The sequence below is a fragment of the Sodiomyces alcalophilus genome (genome assembly GCF_042370955.1).
Source record: "Sodiomyces alcalophilus JCM 7366 unplaced genomic scaffold ACRALscaffold_2, whole genome shotgun sequence".
Lineage (NCBI taxonomy): Eukaryota > Fungi > Ascomycota > Sordariomycetes > Glomerellales > Plectosphaerellaceae > Sodiomyces > Sodiomyces alcalophilus.
The window spans coordinates 4196719-4209114 of record NW_027263533.1 but is presented as its reverse complement, the minus strand read 5'-3'; the positions used below and the strand labels follow the sequence as shown (position 1 = coordinate 4209114).

The window sequence follows — 12396 nt, the reverse complement described above, 5'->3', positions numbered from 1 at the left end:
CATGCAGAGTGTCGTGCAGTAGACCTTCACGGCGTCCCTCTGGAAGTATTCCTCCCCGGGCCAGAACCGATACGTCGCCTGCGATACGAACATCTGTCTGGCACTGGGATAGCAAAGAGGCGTTCGGTCTTCTTAGGAAGCATTCAAACCGCCCGCCCTTTTGGATGGTCTCTCGGTGTCTAGTCGAGAGTCGTTAGACGAACACCGCCGTCCTCCAGAATACGGAGTTTGTCCAGCATCACTTCCGTTTGTTATGGGCTCTAAGAGTTGGAGGCGATGGTCTACTTGTTGGGGAGATAAGAATTTTGCGACAGACCCCTTGATTTCAAAAGAGGTGGAAGAGGGAAATGATTCAGTTAGGGGGGCTGGCATGCCATCCCTGTCCCGAAGTCGTCACGGCGTTTTGTTGGCCTGTGGCCGAGTACACTGGCCTTGTCAGAGCTGAGGATTCATACTGACGTGATCGGTATCGTGTCTTAGTCGCACTGACCGGAGGAACGTCCACGGCCCGGGTAACCTGTAGTTTCTCAATGCTTTTTTTTAATATCAAATCAGTTTACGCGAACATAGTAGAACGACACAGGGTCAAGTGATGACCAGATCCTGTCAGTGCCGGGGGAAGAAGTTGGGTACAGATACACATTGTCCCGAGTAGAGTCCAGGCTGCTATTATATAGTCCCCTCAGGACTCAATGGCTCGCATCTACGAATACAAATGAAGCAGAAGCCCGAAGCCCGAAGCCGAATCCATAGGTAGTAAACCACCTCTAGTGTACGTGCTCTGTAGGTGCTGCAGTCGCCCGGCCGTCCTTCAGTCTGTATTAACATGTTTCCCGATAAGAAATGCAGGTAATTACGTACGAATATGTACCTTGGTACCTCGCTCAGTGGAATGTACCTCGCAGGAATTAGCACGGACCAATTAGGTCCAAGACAATTAGAAGGCCCGGGGTTTATCCTGATCCGACTCAAGGTGAGAATTTCTCTCTCCCCAAAAACACCGTCCCTATTCCATATTTCTCTTTACCATTATCCATCATCCGTCGACCATCCCACTCCTCATAGGTCCTCGCCTCTCGCGATGCACCCTCCATGAAAAAAGGGCCTCGCTTATTCAGGTACAGCGACAGTTGCACATGTCCTCCCGCTCAGCCTCTTCGGCCCTGGGCACAGGCCTGAAGCGGTGTGGTGCCCACGCGACACACACACCGCGAACTGCCCATCTTCAAACCGCCTGTGCTTTCTCGACAACGGCCCAATGTCAGAAAACGACCAAGCTGCGGTCTGATATGTACAGATGGCTGGATATGAAGAGCAAAAAATTCGAGGACTCCGAACAGGGGGGCCCCAGATATCTTGGTCATCTTCCCAATCAGCCTTTCCCTCTGAACACACTGTTTAGGAGCGAGCCTGTGCTAGATGAGTGCATGAGAGAAGAAATATACAGGCGGGTAAAGGAAGATAAGGTGTCACTCAAGGCCGTGTCAGCAGATCTGTCGATAGACATCAGGAGAGTGGCCGCGGTAGTACGGATGAAAGCCATTGAAAAGAAATGGGAGTCCGAGGTACGAATCATTTTCTTCCTTCTTTCTGCGTCCTTCCCCCGTTCCCAGCGTGTAATGATGAAGATCATTTCAAAACATCGATTAGTCTTGAAGACACAAAACATGGTTACAATCTTGGCACTGCGAGCCTCTCTGATACGCTGTCCTCTCTTCCCAATTGTCAATGCTAGCAAACCACGTTGTGCTATTTACTGACGAGGAATCATTCCAATACAGGGAAAGAAGCTAGCGAAGCCATACGCTAGAGCGATGCTGAACCTATTACCCAAAACGTCATATAATCCGGGCCGACAAACCATACACGAGCCCGTCAACGACATCCACGTACACAAGCTTACGACACAGCAGCTCTTTGTGCCCGTGTCGGAGTCACGTCAGTTCACTCGCGAGGATGCCGCCAAGGCATTCCATCGCAATCTTCTCTCGGCCGACGCCCGGTCACCACATCCGGAGCTCATCGAGCTGCAGAAGCGGAAGCTGGCGGGCGTGCCAGCTGAGGAAAACCTCCAGAAGTTCCAAGCCGATACCAAGGCAGAGGAAGACGCCTTGGTCGAGAAGCTCGAACGGCGGGCGGTGCAGGAGGAGGAGCGCACCACCCGCGTCGACACGGGCCGGTTCGAATACCGGTTCAAGGATATTAACATGGAAGTCGTAGGCAAGAACGGACGTGGGCGCAAGGCCGTGGGCTGGCGGTATGGTGTGCCGTTCGACGACCGGAGGAAGGGCCAAATCAAGATCCCGACATCAGTGCCGTGAGCACGTGTCCGTGATCTCTGCCATGCGTCAGGCTGTCGATCAGTCATATGCGGTCCGAATTAGGTGGATGTTGGCGGTGTGGCTCCGTTGATGGGAACTCAAGCCTCCAGCCATTGTATCATTGTGTATACCACCAGGTGTATTATCAGCGTCTGGGTTGATCATTTTTCTGTACTATTATGGTGGCGAGCCATCTATTGCGTTGAACAAATCAACGTCGTATGTACACATACACACACACTTAACAGCTCATGTATGGCCTTTTCTATCATTACTAATTAGCAACAAGTGAATTGCTGATTTACTCGCCTGGTGCCTTGTCGAAGTGGCTGATTGTGCAATACGTTGACTTGGCACTCGACTTTCCGCACAATATTGTGAGGTTTTACTTGAGGACTGGAGGGTTCAAGTATAGGTCAGATCCATAAATGCAGGCATACCTTCCCATAACCAGAGCAACATTCTCGGCGGGACATTTAGGCGGTCCTATTAAACGACCTTCGCTTGGTGCGATTCTGCAAGTCAGTCCTACGGAGTTAGTCGCCCGCCTCGGCATCAGAGCACGGCTCTGCCTGGCTATCAGACTGCTTATCATCAGATATGGAGCTATGTCGAATATTGACATGAATATCTCTGCGGGCCCGAACACATCGCCAACTGGTATCAAAGGAGGGACGCTTCGCTTCATCTCTCTCTCAGGAACATACTACAATCCTCGGCTACCCATATCGAACCGGATACCATCTGCGACATCCACGGGCCGCTTTTCCCGTAGCCATCTTAACAAATCATTGGGTGAAGTCGTTTAGCGGTATTATTCTTTGCGTGTTCCTGGAAGCGTTGTGCCCTCAAACTACGTACGCCCCAAAGCTGATAGTTCCGACGATGTCCTCAGAGTCAAATGCCACCGAAACGGTTGGGATTCGGTTCCGAAAGTTCAGCTAAGAGCGCCTTCACATCGAGAACGGCTCAAAAGAGGCAACGAATGGGACCAAACACCAGGGCTAGATGGGTAAGATCTCATGAACATTGTCTGTGAGGACTCTGGGGCCGGGCTTCTTCAACACCGCTTTCACCAGCTGGGCGGAAGAACAGCCCTTAAAGGACCAGCCCTCGTCTTCTTGAAGAGGCTCTTGACTGGTGAACGAAAGGCTGAGCCTGTAACAGCGATGCGCAAATCCACATTGGTGAGGCGTTTCTGGATTTCCCACCGTCCCTTTAACTTTTCCCTTTTCAGTCCCCGGCGTCATGAATTGTGTATATTTGCGTTGTCTTCTCCAGCCACCGTTGCATCCATTATCGACTCGGAAAAATCTCTTCAGAACCTGCTATTTATTTGGGGCCTTCGCTACCATGGCTCGGCCTGGTGCAGACAGAAAGTCCTCCTCCCGGGCGACAATCTACATATCTACCGACCATCTTGACAGCTCGTCTACGAAGTGCCATATATACCAGACTCTATTCAGACAACATCAACCACCATGGGCCTCTATGAGAGCCAAGGTTGGACTGGTAAACTCGTCAGGACTGCTCACTTCGTCCAGTTTGTCATCGCCGCAGTAACTTGCGCTACATTTGCTGTGGATGTCAACGAGGCGAAAAGCAAAGGTCTTGTCCCTGACCCAAGATGGGTATGTTTCTCCCGCGAACTCCAGAATAATTCCAGCCCAACTCAACTCGGTGGTCAATAACCACCTCGCACTTCACTTTACTCCCATTTCTACTTCTTTCCGCTACCCCTGGCCAGATGGAGAGAAAAGGAAAAAGAATGGACTGCTAACCAATGCTAACAGGTTTACATCGTTGTCATCACAGCTCTGGCTGCTGCTACGTCGGCAATCTACGCGAACCCTTTTATCCCCCGGCCCGCCTGCACCATCGCCTGGGACATGGTCCTCTCCGTCCTCTGGTTTGTGGCTACCGGTATCGTCAGTGTTGTAAGTCCCCGACACCTCGACCACCTCGCGCAATCAAGCGCCGGGAGGGGCTCTGGCTGACACTGCATGGCAGATGGTCATCGAAAAAGACCCAGCGGTAGACAAGGACATTGCGGATTGCACCTGGATGCTTCTGGTCGGCGGCATTGTCTGGATTTGCGAAGCTCTCGCCACGATGTTTTACTGGTTGAATGACCGCGAGCGCCGCGACCGCTTCACCGGTTGGGCCCTGGTATAAGCGAAGATGCCATGATGATCGAGGAGCCGGGGAAAAAGAAGAATGGAAGGGACGACGGGATGGGGGAGATTCGAGCGGGGCAGTCTCAGCAGAGGTCAAACCGCCTTGTCCTAGAAATGTTAGACGGCAGCTCTCCTCGCCTACTTTGTACTCTTTCCAGGAATAGCCGGACAAGCAGTCCGGCGTGAGAACTGATACGTAATGTCTGCAGCAGCTACAAGTCGCTTGAATGTCAAGACTCCATTCGCGTCCGGGAAATATGAAAAATACCCTGCCCCCTTGAGTGATCTCCAGGGCAGTGTTCTTCCTCATCACATGCGTCGTTTCAAGACTTTCGTGGATGATAGGTGTTGTCAATTTGATCGGCGGTCGATCTTGAAGAAAAAAAAAAAGGAGAAAAGAAAAAGAGGGCTGAGCTGGGAGTACAGACGCTGGCTGTCGATCTTGATCGCCGGAGGAGATATAAACCAGCGGAAAACGTACGAGTAGAGTTCTCACCGCCGGTATCTCCCCAATCCCCTTACAGGAAAACGTTCCGATGATTACTGTGCGTCTTGGACTCTGGCCAAGACGGTGTTTCCGATATGAGACAAGAGGCATCCAAAGGCGCATGGGATTTAGCTAGCGAACGGTTTCCTTGACCTGAGCACCGATGACGTAGGGTCCCATCCTTCGCTAACTCCCAATAGAGATGGGACTTTCTAATTGGCTTTTCCGGGACAGCCAACTCAACTGCTTGTGAGACATTTTGACTGAACAGCACCATTCGGGGCAGGGTTGGCGTGACGGATGACGTGCCGTATGCCTCATGTGAAGAACCCAGAAACTCGGGAACCTCAAAGGGTAGCAGACTTGGCACGGAGCACGCGGGAAGGACGAGGTCAAAATGCTAAGAAGGAAGTCCACCGATGAACGTACGAATATCTAGTGTACTTCGTACACGTATGGCTGATGCTGTGCTCCGTCAAATGAAGATGCGTTCCTGGGTAGGCTCGCCGTTGATGATTATCCCTGAGAGAACAGCCTTTACAAACGAACAGGCTACACTACTTGGGCCAGGAGTTGACTGGTCGACGGCGACCTGCCCGCCTCCGTGAGTAACCTCGTTTCTGCGTGTAACAGATCCTAGACATTGCAGTAGTGTACTAAGTACCTAGACATTTGTTGCCAAGGAAGTCGGTCGCTTCTGGTTTCCCACCGCCTCTTCCGTAGTAGTGAGCGAATCAGAAAGCAGAGAAGTTAATCCGTGATGAGATGTGAGAAGTGAGGAAATCCATCGAGGGTTTTTCCGTGGGCCGGTCGCCTTGGCGTTCCCCGCAAATCATTAGTGAATGCCATGCGAGAAGGCATTTCGCACCCAACTCCCACGATTCACGTAGGTACGTAATTATGTACCTTATTCTTGCACGCAGCAGGTTTCGATCGGTGTTAAAGGTGATAGTGTGAGTGGTGCAGTGCCATAAACGTCGTTGAACACAGACAAAACCCAAGGTACGGATATAAAAGACTTTGGTTCAGGAAACCCGTCTACAGTCTATGCAAAACAGCAGTGCCTCGGATCTGCGAAGCCTGGTGTATTCGTACGAAGCAAGTATTGCTCCGTAGGTGGTACGGATGATTGATGTGGCTTTCTTTGTTAGCCGTCCAGTCCAAGAATGAAAGAGACTAATTACTTCGTAGTTCCCGCCGAGGTTTTGTGGCTGCATGCAGGCGTTATTAGCAGATCGGGCCACCTCGACCAGGTGAAGACGTGTGTGCTAATGTGTTTTGTAGCTGCATTACCTTAGTGGTACCTGGTTTGCTTGTTTGATGTCCACATTGAAGATACGGAATAGAGCGACGCAAGCAGTAGGAAAGCTTTCTCAAAAGAGGGAAAATATCCTTGAATCTGTAGTATAACGTACGTACCGTAAACTGCCAACGAAGCGGCTGCACCCGTTGACCTTCTGTTGATAGGGCACCCCTTGGTCGGATGAACGACTGCCTGAGATGCGAGAAGAAAGTTCCGAGAGACGATCACTTAAAAACACGTCACATCATGCATGTTGGGTGCTATTTAGCAGGAGGCTATTGCAACTAAGCGGCAATGGTTTCGCTTCACAGCTGTCTCATACGGCACGCTGTCGCCATCATTAGAGCAAGCATACTGTGCTTAGGTGACTGGTAGGAATCTATATATTCATTGTTGTTCCACATCTTTCGCCATCCATGTTAGTCGTATCATGGTTTGCTGACGAGAAGCGAGGTGTCTGGTATCAGTTACTTCGTACTGTACTTCGTAGGTAGGTACCTGGGTAATAATAAGGATAGGTAGGCGAAACAGTGAGTTTCTCGCATAATATATCCGTATCCGTATGTATTCGTACAATACATGCCTCTCGCCTCAAGTAGGTACCCGTCAAAGTACATGTAAGCTAGGGCCACCCCAGGGCGCGTCTTGGTGTCAACTTTTCAACCATGGCCCAGCAAACAAAACGCTAAAAAACACCGGATCCCCTGGCCCTGGATCACATTAGCAGGAGGGGATCCTGAGGACATGCATCGTACCTACCTATTCGTACTCCTCTTCTCCTTCTCCGTATACAATGTACGTACCTAATAATACGCCCTGCCCCTCCGCCCCTAGACCGTGTTGGCAGGCCTGTCGTGGCGATTCGTATGCCCGACCTGAACTTTCCCCTTTTTCTCTTTTTAAACATCCATCTACTCCCTCGTTATAACTGTCCACCAACCCAATCCAGAGGCAGGTACGAATACCATAAGTCGTCGTACTTCTGCCTTCCTGACAACCGACCTTCCCGCGTACGTATGCGAACACTTGGAATGTCTGATGCGATCATCAGCATTCTCTCGGCCGAACGAAACGACTGAAGTAAAGTCCACCCGCCTAGCCTATCCACAGCACCGACGCAGGCGGGCTCCCTACAACGCAAATACCCTCCCTGCCTCTGTGGCACCCCTTCCTACACAGCCCATCTAAAGTTTCGTTATCGGCAACACGGCAGGACTCTCCTAGGCCAACGATCCCTCTACATTTGCGACAGGAAGAGAAAGCACTTGTAGTCCGGAAGCTCAGACAATACACGGCGACACGTTCATTTGCGAGCCCTTCAAGACATTCCAAACCAACGCAGACGACGACGCATTTGGCTAGCAGATACACAAACAGAAAGATCCTTCTCGGGCATGAAACAAGAGGAACCGCTCCCTAGTAGAGCAGAAGAAAAACAATGGTCACCTTGAGTCGATCCCTGCAATCGCCAGTCTACCTAGCACGAACCAGACGGCCTGGGATGCCTGGTAGAATGCTGTCCAACTCGTCCGATATGTCTGCTGCTTCCACCCACTCGCGATGTGATGACCACCACATCGTGTCCGGATTTGACATCCCCGCCCTTGAAAAGAGCCAGGCCGATGCCATAGCTTCGCCGTCGGCATCGCTAGGAGAAAACCATTTCTATCCACGAGGTAAGATGTTTGTCTCTCCTTTTTTTTTTTCTCTCTCTTGCTTGCTTTGCGTAATTTGCACCACGCAACATCGTGGGGGGTCAGGGTCGGCCAGGACGGGAAACAATGCGCCAAAACCATCCTCCGAGAAGCCCCAATAACAAACGGCACGAGATCATGGTGTATGCACCGATTGGGGGGTGAGGCACGAGGCACTAGCGTAGCGTTGACTGTCCTCGGTATGGTATCCCTGTTTCGCCCCACGGGACCGGAGGGAGCGGGGGTCGTCTCCGCTACCCGTCTCTAGCGCCGGCTGGTCGTCTCACCGTGACGATGCGGATTCTGCCCCTTTTTTCATTTCATTCTTAGGAATGAATGCTTGCACTTTTGCATGCCAGTTTATATTAGTCCTGCTGCAGCTTGCAGACGCGCCCTGGAAATGGCCTAGTCCGACCCGCGTTCAACGTCGCATTCCCGTTAATGATGCGCTCTACCTTACCTCCCTGGTTTGACCCCTGCTTCTTTGGTTTTTCTTGTTTCCAACTCAGCTCGATGCATTGTTTCTCATGCATTCTTACTCATCGTCCCAATTTGGACTGATCTGACCGTCGTCATACATAGCTGGCTCTGTTCACGCTGCACCAATTTTGAAGCCGAATGACGACAGCGCCACGGCACCCGCGACAACTACTCGCAGTCGTCCTATCGCTATCGAAATCCCCAAATTCCATTCGGCTCCGGATCGCACCCCTCCCGAGCCGTTATCGGCCCGTGGTGACGTGCCTGGGTATGCAAACCACGTTTCGTCCGTCGTGAGCTACAGCACCGGTGTCTTAACGCTAACTCACTCCGGCCTGTGACGTAGTGGTTATTTCCCGCTACATGAAGACCCGAACGCCCGGGTACGCCGACCTCATCCGTTCCATGTTGCCGAAGGCAAAAAATCCCGTCACCAATTCCACCTTTCTCTCGAACTACCCTCGAAATTCGACAAACACGGGTCATCCGCTCCCCTTGCGACAATGCCAGAATCTGTGCGATCCGCGGTAAACACGGGCCATTCGCCCTCTCACACGCCCGTCGCATCTTACTTGCCCAGCGGCGCGCCCGATACTCTGCTGCCCATGGGCAAGTACTATCCTTCAAACTACGAGACGTGGAGCCGCTCGCCTCAGCACCAGCGACATGAGCAACCGATACCACACTCAGCTGGCCCAACCGGCCTAGCCTCGATAAGATCCGATTCGCAAGTCCCCACGCGATCGACTGGTCCGCCACGCCACGATTCTGAGGTGAAGCGCATGTTTCAGCAATATCAACGGGACATGATTGCCCAGGCTAGACTCGCAGCCAGCGAAGTTCTCAGTGGCGCCTCAATATCCAGCCAGGATTCCGCCGGCCCCGTCGCGCCCAACGGCGCTCCGCTGAAGACCCTGCAACAACTGGGTGGCTCGAACCTTCACAAACCAATGGCTCCGAGGCTACTGCCCCTCGGCAGCCCGGGTCCTGTAACGCCCATGGACCTCGAAGAGGGAGGAGAAGGAGGTTACCTGGAACGCGGCAATCTGGCAGGCTCACCGCTGGGAGACGGGGAGCAGGTCACAAGCCTCAGGAGAAAGGGCGCATCGCCCTCCTTGGTGGAGACAGGACCTGCATCCATATGATTTTCCATATGTGAAGCTGCAGAAGTGCACGCGGCGGAAATATCTGGCGTAACCAGGCAAGGAGCCTTGGACGAATTGGGCTTGCGGCTGCATTTTGTGCATATTTTCATGATACCCCCCGACCAACTATCTTTCCCTCTATTTTTTCTTCTTTCGCCTTCATGCTCAGCCGCATCCGATTGGAAGACAACAGGATTAGACGGAGGACGGACGGACCGGCAGCGACCCCACGGCGTACCCCTTCCATTCATTTTACTTTCGCTCAAGTTATTCCAGGCATGGCATGGTGCTTAGGGCTGCTTATTCCTTGATTTGCACTTTCAGACTGAGAGAAATAGATAGCCTACACCAACTCACATCTCTATGGCCTCATGTTGTCATGTTAGTTTACGGAAGTCGTAACTCAGCCTCCGGAGCAAAGCAATCTCACGAAGACACTTGGCCTCTCATTGTAAAAATGTTCATTCTTTTAACTCTGCTGCTTGCTCTGTACCTGATCTATGCGGGCCTACAATAATTGGCAGGGAAGTTTCCCTGAACGCCGCCCAACTCGCCAACCCACCAGTCTTGAAGCATTTGCGTCTTCTTGACAATCCTGATCCTGTCACCTTCTCTGAAGCTAAGGTCGCCATCCTGGTCGCTGATGAAGTCGTGTTCGGCGACGACGTATTCGACCGGCGTGCGCATACGCCTGGCTGGAGGGGGAGGCGGCGGCTTTTTCTTCACAAGGCCCGAGCCCGCCGAGGCACTACGGCCCTGCGGCGACGCGACAGCGCTGGCCGCGAGATGCGACTGGTGTCCGAAATAGTCAGACCGCTCGCGGGAGGGCGTGTAGCCGGGAGACAGGGGCCTACTGGTCGAAGGCTGGCTAAGTGAAGTGGCAGTGGTGAAATCGGTCGGCAGGCCGACTCTGGAGCGCGGCAGTTGCAACGTGGAATGGCTAGACTTCCGGCTGGATTGCGGTGACGCATCCGATTTGATCGACGCAGCTGCCGAGTCGGTGGACGGAATACGTGCCGCTCGTTTGGTGGCGGGATCTGTTCCATTCTTCTCCGTCGATCCGGGCAGGAAGCCTGATGTGATGCGATGCTGAGTGTTCCGGGGCGCTGGGTTACCGCTCTGCGCGTCCTGATTCGTTGCCATCGGCATGCGCACGGCTTTACCACGCGCTAGGATTGCCATGGACTCAGCCTCCGTCTGGACGGGCTTGAATTGAGATGCCCATTGCGAGATGACATGGTCCATGGGGGGAGGCGGCGAGGGAAATTCATGGTCCTGGCAATATGTGTGGAGAACGGTATAGTAGACGCCCAAGAGTCGGTTCTCGATGATCGCGAGAGAAGCCAGCAAGTAGGGAATGAGGCTAAAAACGGAGCTGATGAGGGGAGGGAGGGTTCCACGAAGATGGTCGTCGGCGATTTGAAACTCCTGCATCGCATGGTTGGCGACGGAGTTAGCAGGGTATGCGATAGATTGTCTCATTTTCTTCGTACCTCTGACACGACATTCATGTCACTCTCCGCCTTGGCAAGAGCGGCATCTTCCTTGACGGTCCTGTTTGCCTTCTTCTGGAGTTTTTTGACCTTGTCCTGGGCCTTCTCGTAGTCCAACCGTTTGTTCTCGCGCTTCTTGATGGTCTTCCGTATTGGCTGAATGAAGTCTAGGGCGTCGGTGGCGGGGCGTATGACCTGCACATCAATCCCGGCCACCTCCTGTAGAAGCTCGGCCTTGAGCTCACCGTAGGCTTCCCGGAGGCCAAAGGTGCGCTTGACTTGAAGCGCAGGAGTTGGCCGGCTCTGGCGGTAGATGCTGTCCAACTCCCCCACGGGAGGGTCGTAGACTTCAGTATATTCCTTGACGAGAATGTACTGGGTATTGGCGATGGCAAGCCATGCATCTCGTAGCGCCTTGGTGCATTCAATAATCTGTACGGACAAGGTTAGCAGAATTGCTACACCTAGGAACGAGAGAGATGTTGACATGGGGCCAAGGGAGGTGACGTGGCAGATGGCGAAGATTTCGGTCTGAGGAGTATTTTCACCTTGCCAAGGAACTGGTTGGCATCCTCGTACTCCTTGAGGATAAGGGCGACTTTAGCATTGTCGCCGGGACCCTTGCTCATAAGCTTGGTGAAGCTGCGCTGCATACGATCCATGGCGGGGCAGAGGGTGGCCAGCGTGTGCAGGTAGTAGATGGGAGAGAACAGGGCCAAGCCGCCCCGATGGTCTCAAGACCAATGTGTTTCGAGAGGGGGGCAATGAAAAATGGAAGGCAAAAGATACACATGCACGTCAGAACTACTCGTAGCACTGGGAGGCCAGGTAATTGTTTGTCCTAGATGATTTTGATTGTAGAGGTGCAGCGAGGCAAGCTGGGAAAAGAAGTCAGACGCCGGTCCGACTTTGTCAAGGCTGACGAATGTCAAGCTTGAGCTTGAACATCTGGTAATGTGCCTTGAGAGCTATAGCTGCGGTGGAAGGGGCGGACGGCCGAGACTAGGCCCGACTTGGCGCAAGAACTCAAGAGATGACACAGAAGCCATCCTGGAAGGCTGAAACAGCCGAGAATGGCTTGTGCTCCTTGAGGTACCTTCCCGAAGGCAGGCGCTTTGGGTTGGGTTGCTGGGTTGACGTGACGCATCCGATCGTCCTTTAGGTACTCCCTATGTACTCGTTCTGAGGAGTCCCTTAAGGTTGGCAGCGGAAAGGAAGGTTCGGGTCGACAACATTGTACCTGCCCGGCCATGGATGTAAGGGGTTTCTAGGACGGGGCAGAGCAGAAGATCGTTG

At 52.8% G+C, this 12396-nt stretch overlaps 5 protein-coding genes across 5 annotated transcripts; 3 read left to right on the top strand and 2 right to left on the bottom strand.

Moving 5' to 3' along the window:
* Window positions 1–352: 352 nt before the first annotated feature.
* Window positions 353–643, bottom strand: ACRALDRAFT_207751 (uncharacterized protein; the record flags this gene model as incomplete). Its single annotated transcript, XM_071022309.1, has 3 exons — window positions 353–454; window positions 487–517; window positions 582–643. The coding sequence occupies 3 exons, from the start codon at window positions 641–643 to the stop codon at window positions 353–355; spliced, it is 195 nt and encodes a 64-aa protein (XP_070877631.1).
* Window positions 644–1031: 388 nt separating this feature from the next.
* On the top strand, window positions 1032–2633 carry ACRALDRAFT_1061768 (mitochondrial 37S ribosomal protein mS45). Its single transcript, XM_071016473.1, has 2 exons — window positions 1032–1565; window positions 1782–2633. The coding sequence occupies exons 1-2, from the start codon at window positions 1137–1139 to the stop codon at window positions 2319–2321; spliced, it is 969 nt and encodes a 322-aa protein (XP_070877630.1). The 5' UTR covers window positions 1032–1136; the 3' UTR covers window positions 2322–2633.
* A 1169-nt stretch (window positions 2634–3802) lies between these two features.
* Window positions 3803–4496, top strand: ACRALDRAFT_1068882 (uncharacterized protein; the record flags this gene model as incomplete). Its single annotated transcript, XM_071017612.1, has 3 exons — window positions 3803–3952; window positions 4115–4258; window positions 4332–4496. The coding sequence occupies 3 exons, from the start codon at window positions 3803–3805 to the stop codon at window positions 4494–4496; spliced, it is 459 nt and encodes a 152-aa protein (XP_070877629.1).
* Window positions 4497–7726: 3230 nt separating this feature from the next.
* On the top strand, window positions 7727–9901 carry ACRALDRAFT_1092420 (uncharacterized protein; the record flags this gene model as incomplete). Its single annotated transcript, XM_071019612.1, has 10 exons — window positions 7727–7971; window positions 8049–8143; window positions 8218–8270; window positions 8342–8408; window positions 8492–8550; window positions 8597–8771; window positions 8809–8943; window positions 8973–9580; window positions 9624–9631; window positions 9664–9901. 10 exons carry the CDS (start codon window positions 7727–7729, stop codon window positions 9899–9901), a joined length of 1683 nt encoding a protein of 560 aa, XP_070877628.1.
* Window positions 9902–10105: 204 nt separating this feature from the next.
* On the bottom strand, window positions 10106–11762 carry ACRALDRAFT_1068881 (uncharacterized protein; the record flags this gene model as incomplete). The annotated part of the gene is made up of 3 exons (XM_071017611.1): window positions 10106–11035; window positions 11101–11532; window positions 11649–11762. 3 exons carry the CDS (start codon window positions 11760–11762, stop codon window positions 10106–10108), a joined length of 1476 nt encoding a protein of 491 aa, XP_070877627.1.
* Window positions 11763–12396: the final 634 nt, after the last annotated feature.

What these genes read in the sequence shown, in the direction of transcription:
- ACRALDRAFT_1061768 (XM_071016473.1), top strand. Translation starts at nt 1,137, where the DNA reads ATGTCCTCCCGCTCAGCCTCTTCGGCCCTGGGCACAGGCCTGAAGCGG. An exon ending in AAAAGAAATGGGAGTCCGAG is followed by an intron (nt 1,566 to 1,781) that starts GTACGAATCATT and finishes ATTCCAATACAG; the next exon opens with GGAAAGAAGCTAGCGAAGCC.